The following is a 24,052-nucleotide window of genomic DNA, read 5'->3' on the forward strand; positions in this document are numbered from 1 at the left end:
GATCCTATCTCAAAAAAAAAAAAAGCAGGACCCATGAAGGTGGAGCCAGTGCAGCTGCAGTGATGGGGAGCGGGGAGCTCTCTTTCTCTTTCACTCACACCTCACACGCTTCTGAATTATGTCAGTATCTTATGAGAAGCATGTAGCAATCTTATAATTTTTTTAAAGCTAAAAAATGCAAAGCAAAAAATGGCTGTAAACCCTCAAGAAGAAAATATTATGGCATTTTCTCTACTTTTTGTCTAACAAGAACGTACAATATTTTTCTTTTTTTTTTTTTTTTTTGAGACAAGGTCTGCTCTGTGACCCAGTCTGGAGTGGCAGTGGCATGAACCTCAGCTCACTCTAAACTCCTCCTCCAGGACTCAAGCAATCCTTCCACCTCAGGCCACCACACCTGGCTAATTTTTGTATTTTTTGTAGAGACATGGTTTCACCATGTTGCCCCAGCTGGTCTCAAACTCCTAAGTTCAAGGGATCTGCCCGCCTCGGCCTCCCAAAGTGCTGGGATTACAGGCATGAGCCACCGCACCCTGACATGAATCTACAAAATGTTAAAATTCACTTATATTTGCTAAAGAAGCCACCTTGTTTAAATGTAAGAAGTACGCTATCCTCTCCTGTCTGGTTTGTTGAAAGGGCCTCCCCATCCTTGCCTCCCTTTTTTCCCTTTTGGATGTGTTAGAGGTGGAACAGATCTTTGCACCTAATTTAAACAACACTCCTTTCCAGCCTGCACAAAGGTTTTGGCCCTCCCAACAGCCCTTCTGGGACTGTTTGGAGGAAACACCGGCTAGTAGGGTTTGGGGGGAAGCTTCCTGGCCCATAGGGAGAACTCAGTATTGAGACTGCCCTGCAAGTTGGCATTTGCCAGTTTCATTTGCAATGTGTTGCTAGGAGCAGAATATGTTTTTCTGGTTCCTGCTCACAGCCTGGGGCTGGGACTGTTGAGTTTGATGTGAAGGTGGTGCACACAGCTGCTGGGGGAGGGCCTGCAAGTCCTGCCGTGGAGCAGGATACCTGCAGGGCACAGGCAGAGCCATAGCTGCTGGAGGGTGAGCTGCCCCTCCTGCTTTTGTCAGCGCAGTGGGAACCCCAGCCAAGTCCTTTCAAGTCGCACCTTGTGGTTTCTCCTCTCAGGAATGCCAGTTTTATTACGGGTTTGTTCACTTCACTGTTTTGATCCTCTCCTTGTGCCCCCACCCAGCTCAGGACCTTTCCCTCTGTGTCAGATCTAGCAAGGCTGCTGGCTTCTGGTTGAGTCTCATGCACAGGCTCTGTCCTCAGGGGACAGGGAAAAGTGGACAGAAATGTTTCTAGTCCCAGAAGAGAGGCACCTTCCAGCAGACAAGCCTTGACGGTGTCATTGACCTCTCGGCCTGCAAGAGCTTTTCATTTGTTTGTTCCTCTTTGGGGATGATGCATGAGAACCCACCTGCCGCAACACCCTCATTTCAAAGATGAGAAAACTAAGATCACCGCCAAAGAAACTCCCACAGAATGATGACACACTCCAAGCCAGATCCCCACAGGTGCCTCATATCCGAGTGGTTAAGAGCATGAATTTGGAGACAAGGTTTAACTCTCAGCTCTATCATTTACTGGAGGTCCAATCTTGCACAAATGGATTAATTTCTCCAAACCTCAGTATCTTCATGTGTGAACTGGGTGTACTATTTTTCACCTCTTAAAGTCATTGGTTTATTTTAAGTGCATTTCTTACCCTGCCAACTTAATTATGTAAGAGTACATCTGGCCAGGTGCAGTGGCTCACGCCTGTAATCCCAGCACTTTGGGAGGGCGAGGTGGATGGATCACCTAAGGTCAAGAGTTCAAGACCAGCCTAGCCAACATGGTGAAACCCCCTCTCTACTAAAAAATACAAAAACCTAGCCGGGTGTGATGGCACTCGCCTGTAATCCCAGCTACTCAGGAGGCTGAGGCAGGAGAATTACTTGAACCCAGGAGGTGGAGATTGCAGTGAGCCGAGATTGTGCCACTGCACTCCAGCCTGGGAAACAAGAGCGAAACTCCGTCTCAAAAAAAAAAAAAAAAAAGAGTTCACCCGATTGCCCTTAGTTCTCCCCTCCTTTTAGGCTCTGAAATCCCTAAAAGGAAGGGGTTTACCTGCTTTGTTCACAGTTGTGTCCTCAGTAATAAACCTTGCCTGGTGCAAGGTAGGCAGGGAGGAAGTATTTGTGATAACAGCAACGTAAGGCCATCAATACAGTGCTTGGTACACACAGAACAGCCGTCAACACAGGCAACCATCCCAGTGAACAGAGGGAGTCCATTATTTATGATGGGAAACCAGTTTTAGTTGGAAAACTATCAAATTACCAGGAATGGAAGGAACAAAACAGTTCTCCCGAGTGGCTCTTCTGGGGCCAAGCCCCCAGCACCCCACCCATGCAGGACCAGGCCCCCAAAGGCCTTGGAGCCGCCTTGTTCTAGGGTCTCGCTCCTCTGTCCTCTCCTCCCCAAAGTCAGGACTCGTTTCCTGGGGCTTCAGAATTCCTATCTTCTGCTCTAGAAGGCTTGGAACAAGTGGGGGAAAGGCACCACTCACCAAGTCTGTGAGGGGACGACATGGTAAGGAGGGAGAGGAGCTAGATAAAAAACAAGATGCCAGTTAAGTTTGAACTTCACATAAACAATGAAATAACGTTCCTTTCTCTGCCATCGTGGTGTGTGCTTGACTCTGCTTCTCGCCATGTCTTCTCACAAGACTTTCAGGATTAAGCAATTCCTGCCCGAGAAACAAAAGGAAAATCGTCCCATTCCCCAGTGGATTCAGATGAAAACTGGTAATAAAAACAGGTACAACTCCAAAAGGAGACACTGGAGAAGAACCAAGCTGGGTCTATAAGGAATTGCACTTGAGATGGCACACACATTTATACTGTCTGAAGGTCACAATCATGTTACCACATCAAGGTGAAAATGTCGCCACTCTCTGGAGAGTTGGACATGTTTTATTGGGAATATTTTTTTTTCTCTCTGAACCTGTTATGAACGTGTTGATTGGCTGGGTTCAGTAATAAATATGCGAGCCCTTTCATTTAAAAAAAAAAAAGAACTAATTTTTTTTTTTGTTTGTTTTTTGAGAAGGGAGCTCCCTGTGTTGCCCATCCTGGAGTACAATGGCTATTCACAGGCATAATCCTAGTGCACAGCAGCCTCCAACTCCTGGAGCCTCTAAATCCATCCTCCTGCCTCAGCCTCCCTAGTAGCTGGGACTACAGGTGAGCACCACTGTGCATGGCTATGAAATAACTTTCTAGTGAAAGTATATACCAAACATTATATGAGACGTAGTTACCCTAAAAAAAAAAAAAAAAGTATTTGTTGTTTATCTGAAATTCTAATTTAACTGGTTGTCCTGTATTTTCATTTGCTAAATTCGTCTGCCCTACAGAGTGGGAGGGCTGGGATTTTAACCCAGGCCTGCCTGCTCTGAGCAGACCTTTCCTGGCTCCCGCAAATTAGGATGACACATTAGGAACTTTCTGGGGTTCTTAAGGGAATTAGAAGAGGGATCTGAGTGCAAAGGGCTTTGGAGGCATTCAACTGCTATGAAACGTTAATAAGGACAGAGATTGCACTTGCCTCAATCACAGCTGAACCCAGTGCCGAGAGCTGTAATCCCATACAGCTGGATCTTCACCATTATGTATTTTAATGAAAAATCGCTGATATTGCTGTCCCTAAACAGCCCACACCCAAAATAATTAAATCATCTCAAGGGACTCTGGATCTAATATCCGCAGCAGGCCACACAAACATCTCTCAGTTCAGCCACGCGGAGCCCCTGTCTGCGCGACCGAAGCTCAGGGAGGCGCCCGCCTCAGGGCCTCGTAGGTGGGACCGTGCCTGAGAGCCCTGCGCTTGCGCACTCCGAGCCCTGCGCTTGCGCACTCCACGCCCTGCGCTACGCACAGGCCTGTCCAGCCCCGCCTCTGGGTGTGGGACGTGCGCACGCGCTGGCCGCTCAGAACGCGCGGGAAAGGCACGCAGCCTCGCCCCAAAGGCGCAGCCTGGAACAGGGGCTTCTGGAGCATCTGGCAGCCCACCACCCTCATGGCCTTTGCACCTATGGGGCCCGAGGCCTCGTTCTTCGAGGTTTTAGACCGACACAGAGAGTCCCTGCTGGCTGCCCTGAGGAGAGGTGGCCAGGAGCCCCCCAGTGGGGGAAGCCGCGTGGCCTCCAGGTACAGGAGCTGGTGCCGAGGTGCGAGGCAGCCACTCTGTAGAGAAGTCGGGCGTTCTTCCCGGCGCCGGGCTGCCTCCTAGTGTTGAGGCTGAGGAGGCACCCCTTGGAGGGCCAGCCTGGAACCCCCAAAAAGATCCTTCCTAAGTACCCGCCACCTACTTTGAACCCTTATTTTGAACTCAAAAAGAAAGCCAGGTGTCAATCCCCCTTCTGTGGCTTCCAGGATGTTCCCTTCTGGAATGTTCCAGGAGGCTCTCTGCAGCTGGTTTGGAAGATTTCCTAAAGATCCTTTATAGGTTGGGGAGTTTGGGGTACAGTTAGCTTTGTATTTTTTAAACGTTTTTTCAGATAAAATTTTAGGTTAAACTTTAAGGTTTTTTTGTTTTGTTCTTGTTTGAGAAAGAAAATGTGTTGTATGTCTTCTCTCAGTAAGCGAATGGTTTTCTCAGAGTTAACAAGGACATCAACACATTTTAAGTGGTTTATAATAAGACAACATGTTTTATTGTTTTGGAAGTGGAGACAAAGTATATATTTTAAATGATGTATTTAAAATCAATTACAGGAACCCTTCAGCTACCCATGTTGGAATTTACCACGGAAAACATGGTTACGTGATTGACCACTTTCACTTAAAAATACTTTGTTTTGTTTCCTTGACCTGCTTTCTTGGTTGATTGCTCAGCAAAGTTTTTCAGCCTTTTATTTTTAAGCCCAAACCAACCACCAAAAAATCTGAAAAACCTACAAGCAAACCAATTTTTGCAAAAGAATTTAGTTTGAGGGAGAACTTAGGAGAGTGAGGGAAAAGGAGAGTGGCAAGTCCCTTGTTAATAGCGCAGACGTAGATAAATCTGATTGTATCTTAAAGTTGGTTACAGTATTATCCTGCAACACTTTTTTTCTCCAAACTAGGAAAAATGAGTATTTGGGTCAGTTGTTACCTCCCAATATTAGAATAGATTAAAAGTTTTAAAATCCATTTTCTGATACACAAGTTTTCAGTAAAAACTCTGAAGTTCCTGTGGAAATTAAAGCTCTCAACATTTTGCCTGTTTTCTAGAGTGCATTTGATTTCTCTTCCTAGACAATAAGCTTAATGGTGTTTATAACAGAACAACATTTTTTGAAGCTGATGGCTTGTGAAATTAACAGTCAGCTGACAGAAAACTGGGCTTAGTCTTCGCATTTTGCTGTAGAGTGGCGTAATCGCTGCCAAGTCACCGTTTGTTGCAGAACTCACACTTTATTCTTTCTTCTTCTTTTTTTTTTTTTTTTTTTTTTTGAGACGGAGTCTCGCTCTGTCGCCCAGGCTGGAGTGCAGTGGCGCGATCTTGGCTCACTGCAAGCTCTGCCTCCCGGGTTCACGCCATTCTCCTGCCTCAGCCTCCTGAGTAGCTGGGACTACAGGCACCGCCATCACCCCGAGCTTGTGTGTGTGTGTGTGTGTGTGTGTGTGTGTATTTTTAGTAAAGACAGGATTTCACCGTGTTAGCCAGGATGGTCTCAATCTCCTGACCTCGTGATCTGCCCGCCTCGGCCTCCCAATGTACTGGGATTACAGGCGTGAGCCACCGTGCCCGGCCTCACGATTTTTTCTTTCCAGGGTAGTAATTAAGCGTTTTCTTTTTTGTATCACTAAATTTCAGAAGAGCCGATTTTAAGGCTTGAGATTAACTAGGCTAATGTGCGACCACAAAAGGTGTTTCTTTTGAAATTTTTGCATTGCATTTTTGGGAAAGAAATTCAAAGCCAATATTGTATCACTTTTTAATTAAAACATGTATCAGTAGTATGTCAAATTTGTATTAAAGTTCAGCTAGATTATGGTAGGTTAATATGAAGTGTAGATAAAAATATAGTTGTAAATTTAGTCATTAATGTAAAAGGGAGACCTTCAATTGGTAATTGCTTGAGAAGTAAAATTACAAGCAAATGAAATTTATTTGTAAATACAGTTGCTTTAATGCAGTAGTAAAGGTTTAATGGGAGAGATAATTATTGACATGGATTACCTAGTCCTTCTCTTTTTTAAAAAATCCCTTCCCAATTACCTAGTCTTAAAAAAGAATAAAATAAAAAGTTACTTTAATATTGATCTGGGAAAATCTTACATATTATAATGTCAAAATTTATGATTAAGATGGAATCATGCTGTGTTTATTGTTTCAGTTCTGAGGTTCTTGTATCTATAGAAAATATTATCCAAGACATAATCACAAGCTTGGCAAGAAACGAAGCACCTGCATTCACGATAGACAACAGATCAAGCTGGGAAAACATAAAGTGGGCATTTTGCATTTTCATTTTTTAAATGCAGTATCTATGTCATTATTTGAATTATTTGAGTTAGAGTTCTGGTCATTTTTTTTTTCATTTTATTGCCATTACCTTGCCAAAAAAAAGGATTTAGGAAGTTTACATAATACATACCATACAGAGAGGTGATGTAAACTAGAGGTAGGTGTGAAAGATGAGGCAAAGGGAAAACAATGCTAGCACCAACAGAATGGAGCACCAGAAGATGTTAGAATTCCAAATGCATGTGATAAAGTCTCATAATTTTGCTAAAAATAGACACTAAACTTGGAGCTATGCTTTCTAGCAGACAGAGGGGGAGATGTCATGGGTGCAATTCTCATATATACCACAAAAGCAAACCACTTGCTCACGAAGTATAACCAATCCTGATACCAGACCAAAATAAAAGTATCCTGAACATACAGCACATTTTAGCCTTTCTCCTAACAGACCTTCTACCCCTGCTAAGTCATGTGTCCAAAAAGGGTAAAATCAGCAAACAGCTTTATCAGAATTATTGAACCTGGTTATACAGGTTTTTTTCAGCCTCTCATATTTTGTAAGAGGTACAGAAACAAAATGAAAGGAATTTTGAGTCTCCTTCCTCACTATTGTTTTATGATCTATATAAGTAATATAAGCTGTATACTTTTCAGTCATGTTTTGAAAGATGGGTTTTACCTAGCTTTGAAGCAGCTTACACCTGACATATCCACCTGGTGCCTTCTGCCACCTTTAGGGGAAGTTTGGCAGTTCAGCTTAACAACCTAATACAATTGCTATTTTATGCAGTGTAATTTTGCAGGTAAACCAGAAATGAAACATTTCAAAGCTTATTAAATTGAGTAAAATTATTAAATGAGTAGATTATTAAAATGAGTAAAGTACTAATTGTGAAATATTTGAAAACGTTTTACATATACTAAAAATGTCTTCCCAGGAAAAAAGTATGCACACACACACAAACACACTCCCACACCCCCTAATCAAAGGTATTAGCTCATTTATGTTAAATGGTTTATCTTGGTGCCTCTGTTTGTCACAAATCTAATTTCCTAGTTATCACCTGGAATGATCTATGCTTTCAAACCAGTTGATCCTAAGCTTCAGTGCTTAAATTGAGAAGAAGTATGGGTTTTAAAGACCATAAGTATATATTGTTTGGTGTTTAGAAGTTGTCTTTTTCACTTTATTCCTTTGCTTTAAACAAAACGACAGGTTTGAAGATTCTGTAGGTCTTCAGATGGTATCCCATTGCACCACAAGAAAGATCAAAAGTGATTCACCAAAATCAGTTAAAAAATTTGGTAAGTTAATTGTTCTTAGCTTTTGGTAATAAAGGATAAATAAATTTTGTTATCTTCTTCATTTTATTTGTTCCCAGTTAAATAATTTTACTTGTTTTAATAGACCACTTTTGTACATAAAATAAATTTCTAGAATTTTTCATTGTCAATAACTATGGAAGTAGGTTATCAACATAAACATATTTTTCAAGGTATATGGTTCAGTGCAAAATCATCCTCTTAGTTTTGCTGTCCATAGAGTAATTAATTTTAACTGATTCCTCAGGTAATTGTTCTGTACTTAACCCTCCCATTTTGGAAAGATAATTTTTTAAATGTTAACTGAAGTTAAGTTAAAATCCTTGATAGCAGTATCTTTTGAATCAATAAGAGAAATGATGAGCAACTTATTTGTTGAATCTTATTTTCCAGCTCTAATCCTTAAAATATTGTCCATGATTTATAAGTTAGTACAGAGCAACACTTATGCAACCAAAAGGTAAATATATTGTTCTAGTAAATTACTCTTTAAAATGTAATGTGAGAATTACTTGGATTAACTTTTATTATATACTTTGAAAAGTTACATAAGACTAAACTATGGCTCATAATTTACTTTTTTTACATGTTGTGTTTTCATCCAGTTAAAGCTTTCTTCGGTTAACATTCTAATACTTGTCATATTCAAAGAGAATATGGTTGCCGGGTGCGGTGGCTCAAGCCTGTAATCCCAGCACTTTGGGAGGCCGAGACGGACGGATCACGAGGTCAGGAGATCGAGACCATCCTGGCTAACATGGTGAAACCCCGTCTCTACTAAAAAATACAAAAAAACTAGCCAGGCGAGGTGGCGGGCGTCTGTAGTCCCAGCTACTCGGGAGGCTGAGGCAGGAGAATGGCGTGAACCCGGGAGGCGGAGCTTGCAGTGAGCCGAGATCTGGCCACTGCACTCCAGCCTGGGCGACAGAGCGAGAGTCCGTCTCAAAAAAAAAAAAAAAGAGAATATGGTTAATTAAAAATATGTATTTTAAATTTTCACAGAGACATATATTACACTGACAGCCAACTCTTTGGCAACCAGACTGTTGTGGACAATATTATCAATGACATTTCTTGTATGTTAAAAGTGTCAAGGAGGAGTCTGCATATAGTAAGTAGTACCTAATACAAAGCATTTTATTTTAAAACAAAATGCTTGCATAAAACATAATTTTAAAACATAATATAGCCTTGATATTATTTGATGCTGCATTTTTCTCACTATAAATTTAAATAATAGATTCTCAATATATTCCTATGGGTGAATGGACCAAACTGATGAATTACCAAATATTTTTTAATTCCTAAATACCTTTACATATTTTCTCTTTCGTCTCTTAAATTTCAATCCAAGTGAAAATACCAGTAATTTAGCAGATGAACACGAGGAGTGACTTAATAGCGTAAAACATATTCATGAAACAGGTTTCAAATATGTCTACTATTTTTTGCAGTTATCTACATCAAAAGGTTTAATTGCTGGCAACTTAAGATATATCGAGGAAGATGGCACCAAAGTGAATTGTACCTGTGGTGCAACGGTAAGAAGCATCATCGATGTTTTCACAGCTTTAACTCTTTTAGCTCCTTCAGTTTTGAAGCCTAATTGTATTTCTTGCTTTGTTATGTAACCTAGAGCTTAAGATTTCAAAATAAAACTGAAAGATGAATAGGAATATGCTTTACAGTACTGTACATTACGTAGTTTCAAAATATGCTAATTGTCAAATGTCAGATTGAAATAAGCATACATATACAACTCTTTAAAAATGCACCATTATTTTCAGATAAAGTGTAGCTTGATCATTTTAGCATGGTTATTTAGTAATCTTCATTAAATGTTCTGGTTCTGAAAACGATATTTTTAATACTAAACTATTTGCTGGGCTTAGATACAAAGAGAGTCCACAATACTAAACTTAGTACCCCTGTTGGGAGAATTGCTGTGAGTCATATGCCGATTTTCTCACTGAGGGGTAAAGCTGTTTTCTAGTATTTTTTAACAGAGGAATAAGTCTCTGATGACTGGTATGGTCAAAGAAAAATAAAAACAGAGGGCTTTGTGATAAACTAAAAAGTGTGGTTTTTTGCTTTTTATGTGAGATAAAAACTGTTTTTCGTTTGTTTTTTTTTTTTTTAAAAAGGCTGTTGCTGTGCCATCTAATATTCAAGGAATTCGGAGTATCCTTTAAGTGGGAAAACTATTTAAACTTTTGGAATGTTCATTCATTCATTCATTCCTTTGGTAAGCCAAGCCTTCATAATGTGTAAGGAACAAGTTAGACCCTATAGCAGTCAAGATGAACACACCATGGTCCTTTCTTTAGGACTTTTTTGGGAGCTCAACATCTAGTGGAAGAGACAGATATCTGAATATATGAATAGATATGTTTATATGTTTGAAGGTACAAATTAAAATGTTGTATCTATAGCTGCTTTTGAGTTATCTCTATGGCACCTTAATTTAGTTGGTGATTAAACTGAAATACTATTGCTTTCAAATTATCAGCCTTAACTTCACAGATTTAGTTACAGATGCAAAGTTTGTATTAATTGTAGAAAAAGATGCAACATTTCAGCGGCTCCTAGATGACAACTTTTGCAACAAATTGTCTCCATGCATCATGATTACGGTATATTATCTAACTTTACTATAATTCCAATACTAATATATACTGTTATGGTGATTGGTAAGAGGATTTACAATATTATCTACACAATGTCCTGTTTTCAATATAATGCATCCTTTGGGATCATAGAACAGAAATTTCCAAGGCATTTATTTAAACATCCTCAAAGCTGGCTGTCACCTCAAGTTCATTTTTTTTTTTTTTAATAGAGACAGGGTCTCACTCTGTTGCCCAGGCCAAAGTACCATGGCATGATCATAGAGCGCTGTAACCTTGATAAGTTCATGTTTCTAAAACCACACTCAAAAGCTTTCTTCCTTGAAGAGCTGAGTGTTCCTGCCACTTGTCCTGTGGCTATCAATGCAGATACTGCAATGAGGTCCACACGTCAGAGTCAGTTTGACTTACTGCTGACATCCCATGGTCACCAAGTCCTTTTGAATTGGCCTTGGGAATCTCTTTCATTTCAGCCCTTTCCCCTTAATTCTTCCCCTTTCATTCTGACACAAGACAACCACCTGGTAGCCTCCAGACAGGCCCCTGACTTCAATTATCTCTCACTCTACCTAACTGATTCCCTGCCACACCAGACTTGTCATTTCCCTCCTCGCCAGTTCAAAAACTTTTGGTTTTGTCTGATACTTCTGCTCTAAATCTGGATGCCTCTGTGGAAATGGTCAGCCCTTCTAAGACTCCATTCCGCCTCCTCTCCAAGGCAGCGCTCCTCGCTGCCTCCACAAACATCCCTCACAAATGCCTCTCAAGAAGGGGCTGGGACTCGAGGGCCATATTAGGAAGAGCTATTTTCCACCAGGTCCTTTAATACTGTTTGACTCCTCTACTGTGTTCATGTGCTATTATTTTTCCCAAAGAACATTGTGAAAATACACTAAGTACCCATGATGAGCTAGGAGCCCTGCTAAGCACTTGACATAGTGAGAGTTCACATTTACTGGTGTTTATCACATATCAACTTGTAAAGGCTCTCAACGGCCTTAGGAGGTAGGTACTAACATCATCGTCACCTTAATAATGGGGTACTGGAATGCAGGAAGGTATTTTTACCACATCTCGATGGCTATTCAAAACCAGGACTGGATTTGAATAGTTTAACTCCATGTCACTATAATGCCATCACTCGGTGTGACAGGCACATTTATGCTGAGTTTATAGATAAAGCCATGGCCTAAAGAGACTAAGAAACTTGCCCAACATCACACCACTGATGATGGGCAGAGAGGGAATTCAAACTCGCAGCGGTAACCCAAAGCCCATTCTGAATCTCTAGGGCTACTCTGCGCTCTTCCTCTGCTCCGTTTCATTTGGTTTTCTGCTTTTCTCTAACATTGTTGTAACACTCTTCAGTTTACTTTTCTACATAATTATTATTTTAATGACTTCATAATACTATCGCACCAGTTAAGTTTTATTAAACCCTAAATTTAAGCCAGGTACTCTTCTAAGTGCTTTATGATTATTAAATAATTTAATTCCTATAATAATCTTATATGTTGTCACAGAGCCCCAGACCACAGAGTGGTTTTGTTACTCATTCATGTTCATGTTGCTAAGAAGTAGCAGAGCTGAGATGCGAACTCAGGCTGCCTGGCCCCGCAACTGGTGCAGATCACCACTGCACTATGCTGCCTCTCCACATCCCTGTTGTTAGATATTTTGGCTATTTATATTAGTTTTTGCCATTTTAAATAACACTTCAGTGAGCATCTTTAAATATGTAGGGTGTTTATTATTTCTGTTTTTGCTGAAATATTTCCTTAGGATCATTTCGTAGGACTGGCATAATTCCCAGTCCTTCACTCTGTTTGTATATAATGTACAATTTTTTTCACAGTCAACACCAGGCTTTCAGCACCTGAAATCCAAGGTAGGAAGATGTAACCTTTTTTTTTTTTTTTTTTGGTGCTGTGACTCAGATATGAACCAGGGTTGCTGTGGCCACATGCAGAGTACTAACCATTGTATGAGCATAACTTGTAATTTTTCCATTATTATTATTATTATTATTTTGAGATGGAGTTTCACCCTTTTTGCCCAGGCTGGAGTGCAATGGCGTGATCTCAGCTCATTGCAACTTCTGCCTTGTAGGTTCAAGTGGTTCTCCTGTCTCAGCCTCCTGAGTACCCGGGATTACAGGCATGTACCACCACACCTGGCTAATTTTGTATTTTTAGCAGAGACGGGGTTTCACCACGTTGGCCAGACTGGTCTCAAACTCTTGACCTCAGGTGATTCCCCCACCTCGGCCTCCCAACGTGCTGGGATTACAGGCGTGAACCACTACATCCAGCCTAACTTTTAAATTATTAATAAGAGTGTAGTTGTAACCATTTTATTCTTCTGAAGTTAAAATTCTTAATTTTCATCTTGCTTTTAGGGAAAGGGAGTTCCTGATCTAAACACAAGACTTTTAGTCAAGAAACTCTGGGATACGTTTCATGTTCCTGTTTTCACTCTTGTAGATGCTGATCCACATGGTAATTTATCATTGGACTATTTACAACAATAGTCATAACTAAATCATATTTGTAGTTGTGTTTTTCTTTTTCTTTTTTCTTTTTTCTTTTTTTTTTTTTGAGATCGAATCCTACTCTGTCACCCAGGCTGAAGCACAAAGGCGCGATCTCGGCTCGCTGCAACCTCTGCCTCCCGGGTTCAAGTGATTCTCCTGCCTCAGCCTCCTGAGTAGCTGGAACTACAGGCACATGCCACCATGCCTGGCCAATTTTTTGTAGTTTTAGTAGAGATGGGGTTTCACCATGTTGGCCAGGCTGGTCTCGAACTCCTGACCTCAGGTAATCTGCCCACCTTGGTCTCCCAAAGTGCTGGGATTACAGGTGTGAGCCACCATGCCCAGCCTGTAGTTGTGTTTTCTACTCTCAAGACACTTTTATAAAACATTTTAAAAGAAAATAATTACATTAAAATTAGGTCTATAATTATTTGAGACAATTTATTGTTATTTTGTCATATTAAACTGAGAACGATAAATTTTTCACTGGCGATGTCCACAAAATTAAAATTGTAAATAGTAGATAAAATTTGAGAGTGCAAATTAACCTGTAATATGTAAACTTTCTTTTAACAGGCATAGAAATAATGTGCATCTATAAGTATGGATCTATGGTAAGTATAGAAAAGCAGTTTTCCCTTTTTATTATTTAGATATTTTATATTCACCGAGGTGATTTCTGCATTTACTAATCACTCCCAAGTAGGCTGACAGTACCCAAAGTGTACCAGAGGGCCTAGTATCCTATTCTAGGAGCAATCTGTGTGTCGGCGGCTGTGACTCCAGCTCCCAGTATGACCAGTGCAACCACAGATGACAGAGTGGGATTAGCTATGGGCAAGTGGCATTATTATCCTGCACTCTCTTGGCATACTGAAGGAACTGTGGGGCTCTGGGGTAATAACAACGCTGTCTAATCACCAAATATACTCGAAATATTATATAGAGCCTTGAATTCTGACTTTTCTAATCCCTTTTCTCCCACTATAAGGAGAAATGGAAACAATAAATGTCACCGCCAGTGTCTACAATTACCATGTACGAGTGGCCTCACAGTGTGGCCCGAAGCCAGCAGCATCAGCATCATCTGGAAGATTCTTAGAAATGCAAATCTCAGTTCCCATCCAGAACTACCGAGCCAAAATCTCTAGGGGTGGGATCCTCCAAGGGATTCTGATGCATGGCAAAATTTATAGCAGATGAAAAGGATGGTGGAGCAGGGTGTAAGATGGGGAATCATGAACAATAAGAAATGTAGGTCAGAGAGCTTCATTTATAGTTTGCTTTAGAAAATTAATTCAGAAACACTACATAGAAGTTGTTGTTCTTTTGTTGCTGTTTTGAGACAAGGTCTCACTTTGTCACCCAGGCTGGAGTGTGGTGGTACAGTGACAGCTCACTGCAAATTTGGACTTTTGAACTCAAGCCATCCTCCTGCCTTGGTCTCCCAAAGTGCTGGGATTACAGGCATGAGCCACCGCACTTAACCCAGAAAGTTTTAACACCTTCACTAAAAGCGCAGCTTAGCATAGCTCCTGATGGTTTTCTTACTTCTGTGGGCTCTGGGCATGTGAAGCCAGCTTTAGTACTTGTCCTTCTTAATAAGTGAAAAATTTGACTGAAAAACAAGAATGCTAATTTTCTGCAATTTAGCCTCACCTAATATACTTTTGTTCTTTATTTTAGTCTATGTCTTTTGAAGCTCATCATCTCACAGTTCCAGCTATTAGATGGCTTGGTCTTCTCCCTTCTGATCTGAAAAGGTTAGATAGTATAGCAGAACTAGGATATTTAAAATGACAATTCATTGTCATATGTAACAATAAGCCTAAAAAGTCACTACAAGGAAAAGCTCTTAATGTTTTTTCTTTATATTGTCCACAATGACTTATGATTATATAATTATGAATTAAATTCATTAATGTTTCTGTTTCAACTAAAATACTTAACACATGAATTTGGTTAATGTGTTACACTTTCAGCTAGCTAAAAACTGTTTTTGTTTTACTCTTATGGTGAAGACATTTTATACACTGTTTGTACTTAAAAGTACAATACATTGTAGGCCGGGCGCATGGTGGCTAATGCCTGTAATCCCAGCATTTTGAGAGGCCAAGGCGGGTGGATTGCTTGAGGCCAGGAGTTTCAGACCAGCCAGGGCAACATGACAAACCCTGTCTCTACTAAAAATACAAAATTAGCCAGGTGTGGTGGTGCATGCCTGTAATCCCAGGTACCAGGAAGGCTGAGGCACAAGAATTGCTTGAACCTGGGAGGCAGCAGTTGCAGTGAGCCACAATCGTACCACTCCACTCCAGCCTGGGTGATAGAGTGAGACTCTGTCTCCAAAAAAAAAAAAAAAAAACGAACAACCAAAAAAAAGGTACATTACAGTAAATCCAATTAAATTGTAACCATTGACAACATCATTTGCCATATGAGTCAATTTTGTCGTAGATTTAAATTTTTAACTTCAAAAGAAAAATATCATTTTAAGATTGTTAAAATTTGGGAACCTCAAGTTTGGCAAGTTTACTATATATGTTCATTATAGAAAAAAATATTAAGTAACAAGTTAAATATCACCTACATATCAGCAGCCTTACCTTTGTAAATTTTCTGTGCATAGCCGTAACTTTTTCACAAAACTGAGATCATACTCTGTTATTTTGTAATCTGCTTTTTTTCAAACACAACACAATGTGATCACTTTTCCATGTCAATAAAGTACATTTCTTATTTTAGCGTCTTTTGTTGCTGAGTTTTAATTCTAGATGTGCTAGTGTTTATTCAGCCATCCCCTCATAGCCATTTAGGTGGCTTCCAAATCTCTGTTCTGATAGGTAGTGCTTTGATGGAATCTCTTGTAACTAGATCTCTACGCACATCCTTAATTAGTCCCTCAGGCTGAATTCCCAGAAGAACTGGTGGGTCAAAGAGGATCCCCGTAATCAGGGTTTGACTGCTGTCCGGATAGATTAAGTATCTTGCTTTCTCTGAAGAGTAAGAGTCCACCTGTCCCTCAGCTTACTGCATTAACATTTTTTTTCACCTCTGCTAATGTGATATTTAAAAATGTTTTCTTATTGTTATAACTGGTCAGTAAGAATGAATTTAAATATGTTTATTGGATTTCTTTAAGTGGTGAGCAATCCTTGATAACAGGTGCTTGTTTCCTAAATATGGAATGTGAACAGGTATTGGGTGATCAGCCACTTTCTACAAAATGAGGGTCCAAAAGGAAACATTTCATTTTTTATTTTTGAATATTTACACTCCAGTGAATTAACGTGTTCAATTTAGTGCATGTGTATCATGGTCAAAATCCCTTGGGGGTGATCTGTTTGTATAAAAACAATTTTAACACAAATTCAAGACATATGATCTGATAATTATTAAGGTGAATGGCTTCAAGAAACTCTAGCTGCATCTCATAAATTCTATCAGTGCACTAAAAAGCCATTCCAAATGAATATACGATCAAAGGAAAAACACTATGGTAGCTACAGAAGCGGGCTGCAAGGGAAATCCTCTAGGCCTCCCTTTCAATCAAATTGTCACCCCTATCCAAGAGCTGCCCCTGGCAAATGGTCATAATTATGGACACATTAAAAAAGACTCTCCTGGGAAATCTAGGATTTGTGACTTCAAAAGGTAGACCACACCATAAATCCAGGACCTCTCATGTTCTATTTTTAAAACACATACCATAATAAAGTTATATTCCATGTTTTTCAAATTTAAAACTAGATAGGTAAGAATGTGTGTGTGTGTGTGTGTGTATGTGTAAAGTGATAAAAGTGAGAGACTAATTTCCATGGCCCAGAATCTTCAATGAATTATGAAGAATTAAATACTCAATGGAACCTAAAGTCCCTCAGTGAATCTCAGCCATTGGCCATGCATATTGGAGCCCACTGCCAGAAGAGTGTGAGGCTCTGAGAGGCCTAACTGTACATTATTAAGCTGCCCTGGTATCTATATACATGATGGTAGTGCTATTGGCATTTGTTTAATAACCAATATCAGTCTTCCTGTCATCCTGTCATCATCCCACGAGTGTGACATGAAGGAAAACAAAAACTTTAGAATCTTACTGTGGAAACACAAACTTCCACTATGAACTTGAAAATGTGCTGGTCTTGAGACATGACAGATCCCCTCAATCCTGGATGTAAGAGGTAGATCTGTACTAATTTTCTTATTTCTGAGTTTCTTGAAGTAGTACAATAAATACAGGCAAAAATACATGACAATCAAGTTACAGAAACACTTTTTTACTGATTTTTTTCACCTACTTTTTTCCAGGTTAAATGTACCTAAAGATAGTTTGATTCCACTGACAAACAGGGACCAAATGAAACTTGACAGTATCCTGAGGAGACCTTATGTTACCTGCCAACCATTTTGGAGAAAAGAAGTATGTTTCTTTTTACAATTCAAGTGTTGCATGTTTAATTGTTTTTACTTTAGTAGTGGCTATTCACATCGTATTTTGAAAATATCCCTCTTGAAATTTTATATGACACGACTAACATAAGTGTTGCTTGGCGGTAAATAGTTGTTGAAATTGAGTCATATGAATGCTAATAGATGAGATCAGTGAATGCAGCTGGCCTGTTTTTATCCTTATCATGGTTATATACACATTCTTGATGGCTGTATCATAGTTTGTGGGATTAAAAAAAGGAAGAAGAAATCATAAAGATTCAGACTATCCCTAATTACTGAAGACAGCATACAGAGTATTCTCACTCCAGATATTTTTAACTGTAGCAGCTCTAGAATATTCTGGCTGACCCTTAAGGCTATTGTCCCTGGTTTTGGAGAATAACGCAATTCTAGATTACTAGTTTGTTGAATTGACAGAAATGCAGCTAAGAACTCTGGTATGAGTATATTTTACTTTTATTGACAGATGGAAATAATGGCAGACTCTAAAATGAAGGCAGAAATTCAAGCTTTGACTTTCCTATCATCAGATTATCTTTCCAGAGTGTACTTACCCAACAAATTAAAATTTGGAGGATGGATATAAAAATAAATCAGAAGAACTTCTGATTGCCAGAGGCTTTTCATTAGTTTTGTTTTGATTGGCAAATACTATTGTGGAAAGAAAATATATTATATTCTTAATTCTTAAAGGTGAAAAAAATAACTTTCCTTTAATTATTTTTTTTTTGTCAAAACAAATGCTGTACTCCAATTTTCTTTAGAAGGCCTTATTCTATCCTCTGTAGAGACAGATTTCTATCCTATCTTCTAAAGTAAATTATAAAAGAATATGTTATTTTGACCTTTATGTTTGAAAAAATAATATTTTATACATGTCATCAAAGTCTACAAAATATTTACCTTCTACGATATAACTAATGTTAAGGCATAAAGTATCTTACTGGTAACAGAAATCATAATGATCTGAATTTGAGATGTTGCAAATGAACTGTGGTGTCCAGTAGTTTCTTCTTACATTTTCCTTTGCCTTTATACTTAGGGGTCTTACTCCATTAATTCATTTGTTAAGTTAGTAAAATTCGGTATGAATAAATATTTGGATTGATATAGTCTTCAGTGTTTTGCTTTATTTTGTATTGAGCCTACTTTTTATTGATAATATTATTTATTTGAAAAGTTTCTCCAAGGTCTTGAATGCTTCTCTAGTCTAGGTCTGTAGAGCAAAAAACTTCTTCAGTTTTAAGATCTGCAGAAGTCTCAGATTTTAATAAGGTACTTCTCCAACAGTAAATATGTGACCTTTTCCCTCCATAAACCTATCTTAATTTTGCCAGAGATGAGTTTTATGATTTTATTCTGTGCTTTCAGTAAACCTTTAATTGCACTGAAAGTTTCTTGTGCTTGCAAGCAAGAATAAGAATTTATAGAAGCACAGAAATATTAAGTTAGTTATCTTGTAAAGAGAAATGGTAACAATAGTAATAATATATACCATTTCTGAGAACTTATATGTGCCAATCACTGCTGATTCAGTGTCTCATTCAATTCTCCCAAGGACCTTGTAATTACTCTGTCACTACACCATGGTTTACAGGTGAGAACACTGAGGATGCTATTTGTCCAAAGCCACAATAATACCAGGGGACAATACTACTACTTACCTCAAGAAAATGTGGGTCTCACTGCAAAATGTAAATGTGGGATCCCTTTTTATTAAGAATTTCAAGATGATAGCAGCAGAGAATTAAACCAAGCACAGGCCCTTCTTAGCCTGGGGTCCTGGGTGACTTCACAGGGTGTACACCTGTGAGGCTGGGCCTGCCCAAGAGGTTGTATGTAGTAAGGACTAAATAAGGTAATATAATGATAAAGGAAAATACATACATAGCACTTGCTATGCGCTAGGTATTTTTGTAGGTGCTTTGCAAACAATAATTCACTGCATCTTCACAGAAACCTTATAAGCTAGGTACTTTAAAAAAAATCCCCATTTTACAGGTGAGAAAACAAAGGTACAGAAAGGTTAAATAACTTTCCCAAGGTCACAAAACTAATAAGCAGTGGAGCTGGGACTTAAACCCAGAAAGTCTGGGTACCATGGTGCTAGTACAGGTAAAGTACTTCGCGTGTGGTCTGTGTGCACACTGCGGGAAAAGGTCTGCAAGTCTTATTGTTGGCTAGTGTCAAATCAAGATCCCCCGATACCATATGTACAATTAACAAATATGTTATATTCCCTGGTCACATAGGAACCAAACATTTCATTTTGAGAACATTCTGGTATGCTGTTAATTTTACTTACTCGTGAGACTGTCAAAAATTGTAAAAACATTTTTATAAATAAGAAAAAATTTCCTCTGAATTTATACCATACTTACTCCTTTAACATGTAACAGTGTCACTGAACTTTGGTATGCTTTGTAAAGGAAGAAATTACTAATTTAAAAATATGTTTAACCCACAACACATCTGGCTTAGGATATACTATCAAAATGGGAAGGAGTCACAAATCTACGATAGTCATTCAAATTTAAAAATAAATTTGAAAAAGACAGATCCCTCCAGTTTGGATAATTAAGTCATCTTAAGTTTATTATTGAAAATTTACTTAAAATAATTTTCAGTTATTTGGGAAACAAAAATGGAAGGAGAGCACTATATATAGTTTGACGTTACTACCTATCTTTATTAGATGAAAATGAAAAATTAATGCTAGTAGATATTTGGGAACCATCTAGAATTCTAATTCTAGAGATTTCTTTCTAAAAAGGATTACCATAATACTTAGCATTTAAAATGGTAACTGATAACAGTCATCCCATCTACCATCATCTACTATATCTAATTTGGATATTTCCATAATTTTAATCAAGAAAGAACATTAGATTGGAATCTTTGTAATTAAAGTTTTTAAAAACGAATGCAACAAGGTCAGGCACGGTGGCTCACACCTGTAATCCCAAAGCTTTGGGAGGCCCAGGCAGGAGGAGGATTGCTTGAACCCAGGAGTTCAAGACCAGCCTGGGCAAAATAATGGGACTCCCATCTCAATTTTTAAAAATTACTTGGGCATGGTGGCACACGTCCATAGTCTCATCTACTTGGGAGGTTGAGGTGGAAGGATCACTTGAGACCAAGAGTTCAATGCTGCAGTGAGCTATGATCGCACCACTGCACTCCGGCCTGGGTGACAGAGTGAGACCTTGTTTCAAACAACAATAACAACAAAAACCAGTACAATAAAAAGGTGCCCAGAAACTCTTAGTTTTCCCTGAAGGGCTCATAATGACCCTAACAAAGTAAAAGCTGCTTGTAATACCCCCCGTTTTCTGAGAAATTAGATTATAATCATTGGTGATACTAAGTGATTTCAGAAGTTATGAGTTCATAGGGAAGAAAAACCATAGTGCACTTTACAAAAATAAGGAAAATCCTCCAGGGTTTCCATCTACGAATTCCTTACTGAGTGTCTCAGTTGAGCCGCTAGTTTGATGTAGATAATCTGTTCAGTGCTGCTGAAAAGAACAGACTTTCTAAGCTGTATACACATGTACATTAAAAGATTTTCAATGGAATGTTTTTGTAGTGAAATATTGAGAAACGTGTACTTCTGTTTGCTAAAAGAACTTCTGTTCACTGTTACACAGATAGGTATCCCAAGTAAACAATCCTGTAGAAACAAGCCAAGGTCGCCCTCTGCTGGCAAATGCTCACTGTGCTCTCAACTCCTTCCACTATTTTGGGTGGAAATTTCTTTGAAATGTTTTCAAGTCATTGTCTTAAGGAATGGGGTGAAAGAGTCTTGAGTCACAACAAAAGAGTTTGGGGAAAACCAAGAGGGTTTCTGTGTGACACACTCAACAGGAATCTGCTTTGTTAATCCACTTTGGATGCCCCAATTCCCGGTAAAGCCACACTTAATGTGTGCTTCTTTGCAACCAAGCTGTTCACAAAACTGTAAGCCAACATAGTACATCTCTTATTAAAAATTCAAAATGAAAAGTAACTCATGCTAAGAATATAGGCATGTTCAGTTTCCATTCACCTAGCAATTAAATAGAAACTGTACTTATTCATAAATATTCCCTGTGTAAAAATGGCAGAAAAGTTTACCAGTTTGAACAATAGTCACTACCAAAATTTAATTATTTTTCTATTGTTTAATTATTTTCACCTATATTGTATGGATCAATAATCATACAATCATACCCATGGACAAAATTTTACTGATCTCACAGGGCATGGTGGCTCACGCCTGTAATCCCAGCACTTTGGGAGGCCAAGGTGGGCGGATCACAAGGTCAGGAGTTCAAGACCAGCCTGACCAACATAGTGAAACCCCATCTCTACTAAAGATACAAAAATTAGCCAGGCGTGGTGGTGTGCACCTGTAATCCCAGCTACTGGGGAGGCTGAGTCAGGAGAATTGCTTGAGTCCTGGCGGTGGAGGTTGCAGTGAGCCGAGATTGTGCCACTGCACTCCAGCCTGGGCGACGGGGCGAGATTCCATCTAAAAAAAAAAAAAAAAAAAAAAGACTGCTCTCCCTTTTTGTTTCTAGGAGGGAAAACATAAATCAGCATAATCTGCCACCTGTGGAAGTGTAGAGTTCGGTTTTGGGGCAGGCTGCTTGCATTCCAATTCTGCCTCTACTCATTGCCTCTATGGCTGGGACAATTTACAACCTGATCTCAGTTTCATCAACCATAAAATGGGAGTAACAACAATAATAATGACTTGGTAGAGTCATGGTGGGGATTAAATGAGATTATTCATGTAACAAGAGTCTTGGAATATTAGCTATAATATTTGGGCGAGCATACTGCTCCTTAGTGGTTCCACTGATGGTATATGCAAAAGCAGTTTGTCAACTATATAACCCTAGACAGCGGGAAGAGTTTATAGAGTATGCTGAATAACCAGGATTACAGAGGAGTCTGTATCATAATAGAGACTTCTGGAAGATACCTTGGGCATTGAACTATAAAATGCAACTAGTATTAATAACGAACACGTGTAAGATACTCTGCTTGGTGCTGCAAAGCATATACCATGCAAATACCATGGAAGTAGATACAAGTTTTAAATCTGGGAATCTAGACAAGACAAATACACTATTTAATGAGGCAGAATATGCCTTGAAATCCTGACAGAACTTTGAGAGGGCTTTTGAGAGTTTAAAGGAAAGATAGTAAGAGGAGTTCCATTGAAAAAAGGATAAGAAAAGGTAGTTGAAGAAGAAGCATTTCTCAGAAATGAGTCCAAAGCTTTGCTGGTAGGAGGGTCAGGCACAGGACAGATCTCATTGGACCTACTGTGTATCAGCTGTGTGAGCTCTGGTAAGTCACATCACCTCTGTCAACTTCACTTTCCATATCTATAAAATGCAGGTAATTGCAATACCTATCTTTTAGGGCTGTTCTGGAAACTACAGAAGATGGAGCATCTAAAGCACTTAGCATAGGCTGATGCTCAAAAGAGCTATTATTACCATCATCGTCTAGACTAGAGGTTCTCAATCTTGACTGCATCTTAGAATCACCGGGGGAGCTTTTAAAAAATATTAATTTCCTCTGTTCTAGCCCAGACCTACTAAATCAGAATCTCTAAGGGTGCAGTCTAAGCATCACAGTTTTTAAGAAGCTGCCCAGGATTCTAAATGATCTACAGCCTTGGTACGGAACTGTGGTTTGTGGCCCAGCAACCTCAGCTGGGGACTTGGTAGAAATGTGGATTCTCAGGCCCATCCTAGACCTACTGAATCTGCATTTTATAAGAAGATACCCCAGATCCTAAAGCTTCCTAAGGAGGCCAAGGCACGCAGACCACACTAAGTAGTGAAGGACAGGATCCATGGTACCTACGTAACCTCACGAAATCCCTTCCTTGTGGTCTTTTCTTTCACTTTCTTCTTCAGACACTCCTAAAAGTGGGGGCTGGGAGGAACCAACCAGCTCAAACATTGGAGTGGGCATGTGTGTGAGTAGTAAGAATCCCTTAACATTTCTACGGAATGTTCTATTAGTAAGAGTAGTTCACTTGTGATTTCACTTGACCCTAATTAGGAACAGCCCTGGCATCATTTTCCCCACCATGCAGCAGGAAACTGAGGCCCAAAGAGCCCCGAGGTGGGCTCAGGGTACCCCAGTGGGCAAACAGAGAGGCCAGGGCAGGAAACTCCCAGCCAATCTTGCCTCGTTCCGAGGCAGCATTAGAGCAGCCTCTCGGAGGATGGCCTTGGACTTGAATTGGCAGCAATCAGAATATTTTAGATGTTTATACATGATAAATGCAATAATTAATTCACAAGAGAAAACAGCTGGCTACCTTGCGCTAGCCCTAGTTACAGACTGATTGACTGATTTGAGACGGAGTTTCACTCTTGTTGCCCAGGCTGGAGTGCAATGGCATGGTCTTGGCTCACTGCAACCTCCGCCTCCTGGGTTCAAGCGATTCTCCTGCCTCAGCCTCCCAAGTAGCTGGGATTACAGGCACCCGCCACCATGCCCGGCTAATTTTTGTATTTTTAGTACTGACAGGGGCGAGGGGCGGTTCACGATATTGGCCAGGCTGGTCTCGAACTCCTGACCCCAGGTGATC

General features: G+C 39.5%; 2 protein-coding genes across 3 annotated transcripts; both read left to right on the forward strand.

Moving 5' to 3' along the window:
• The first annotated feature begins 2,713 nt into the window (after window positions 1–2,713).
• On the forward strand, window positions 2,714–2,869 carry LOC123567301 (large ribosomal subunit protein eL39-like). Its single transcript, XM_045364480.2, has one exon. It carries the CDS (start codon window positions 2,714–2,716, stop codon window positions 2,867–2,869), a length of 156 nt encoding a protein of 51 aa, XP_045220415.1.
• Window positions 2,870–3,988: 1,119 nt separating this feature from the next.
• On the forward strand, window positions 3,989–18,563 carry SPO11 (SPO11 initiator of meiotic double strand breaks). 2 transcript variants are annotated; one of them, XM_005569415.4, is made up of 13 exons: window positions 3,989–4,211; window positions 6,386–6,499; window positions 7,733–7,821; window positions 8,233–8,299; window positions 8,842–8,950; window positions 9,294–9,380; window positions 9,984–10,020; window positions 10,363–10,472; window positions 12,865–12,964; window positions 13,576–13,613; window positions 14,686–14,762; window positions 17,308–17,419; window positions 17,918–18,563. In XM_005569415.4, the coding sequence occupies exons 1-13, from the start codon at window positions 4,081–4,083 to the stop codon at window positions 18,035–18,037; spliced, it is 1,191 nt and encodes a 396-aa protein (XP_005569472.1). In that variant the 5' UTR covers window positions 3,989–4,080; the 3' UTR covers window positions 18,038–18,563. The 2 variants fall into 2 exon arrangements, with proteins under 2 accessions (XP_005569472.1, XP_065379402.1); XM_065523330.1 differs by lacking the exon at window positions 6,386–6,499.
• Window positions 18,564–24,052: the final 5,489 nt, after the last annotated feature.

Source organism: Macaca fascicularis, chromosome 10 (genome assembly GCF_037993035.2).
Source record: "Macaca fascicularis isolate 582-1 chromosome 10, T2T-MFA8v1.1".
Taxonomy (NCBI): domain Eukaryota; kingdom Metazoa; phylum Chordata; class Mammalia; order Primates; family Cercopithecidae; genus Macaca; species Macaca fascicularis.

What these genes read in the sequence shown, in the direction of transcription:
- SPO11 (XM_005569415.4), top strand. Translation starts at nt 4,081, where the DNA reads ATGGCCTTTGCACCTATGGGGCCCGAGGCCTCGTTCTTCGAGGTTTTA. An exon ending in AAAATCAGTTAAAAAATTTG is followed by an intron (nt 7,822 to 8,232) that starts GTAAGTTAATTG and finishes CTTATTTTCCAG; the next exon opens with CTCTAATCCTTAAAATATTG. An exon ending in AACACTTATGCAACCAAAAG is followed by an intron (nt 8,300 to 8,841) that starts GTAAATATATTG and finishes AAATTTTCACAG; the next exon opens with AGACATATATTACACTGACA.
- LOC123567301 (XM_045364480.2), top strand. Translation starts at nt 2,714, where the DNA reads ATGTCTTCTCACAAGACTTTCAGGATTAAGCAATTCCTGCCCGAGAAA.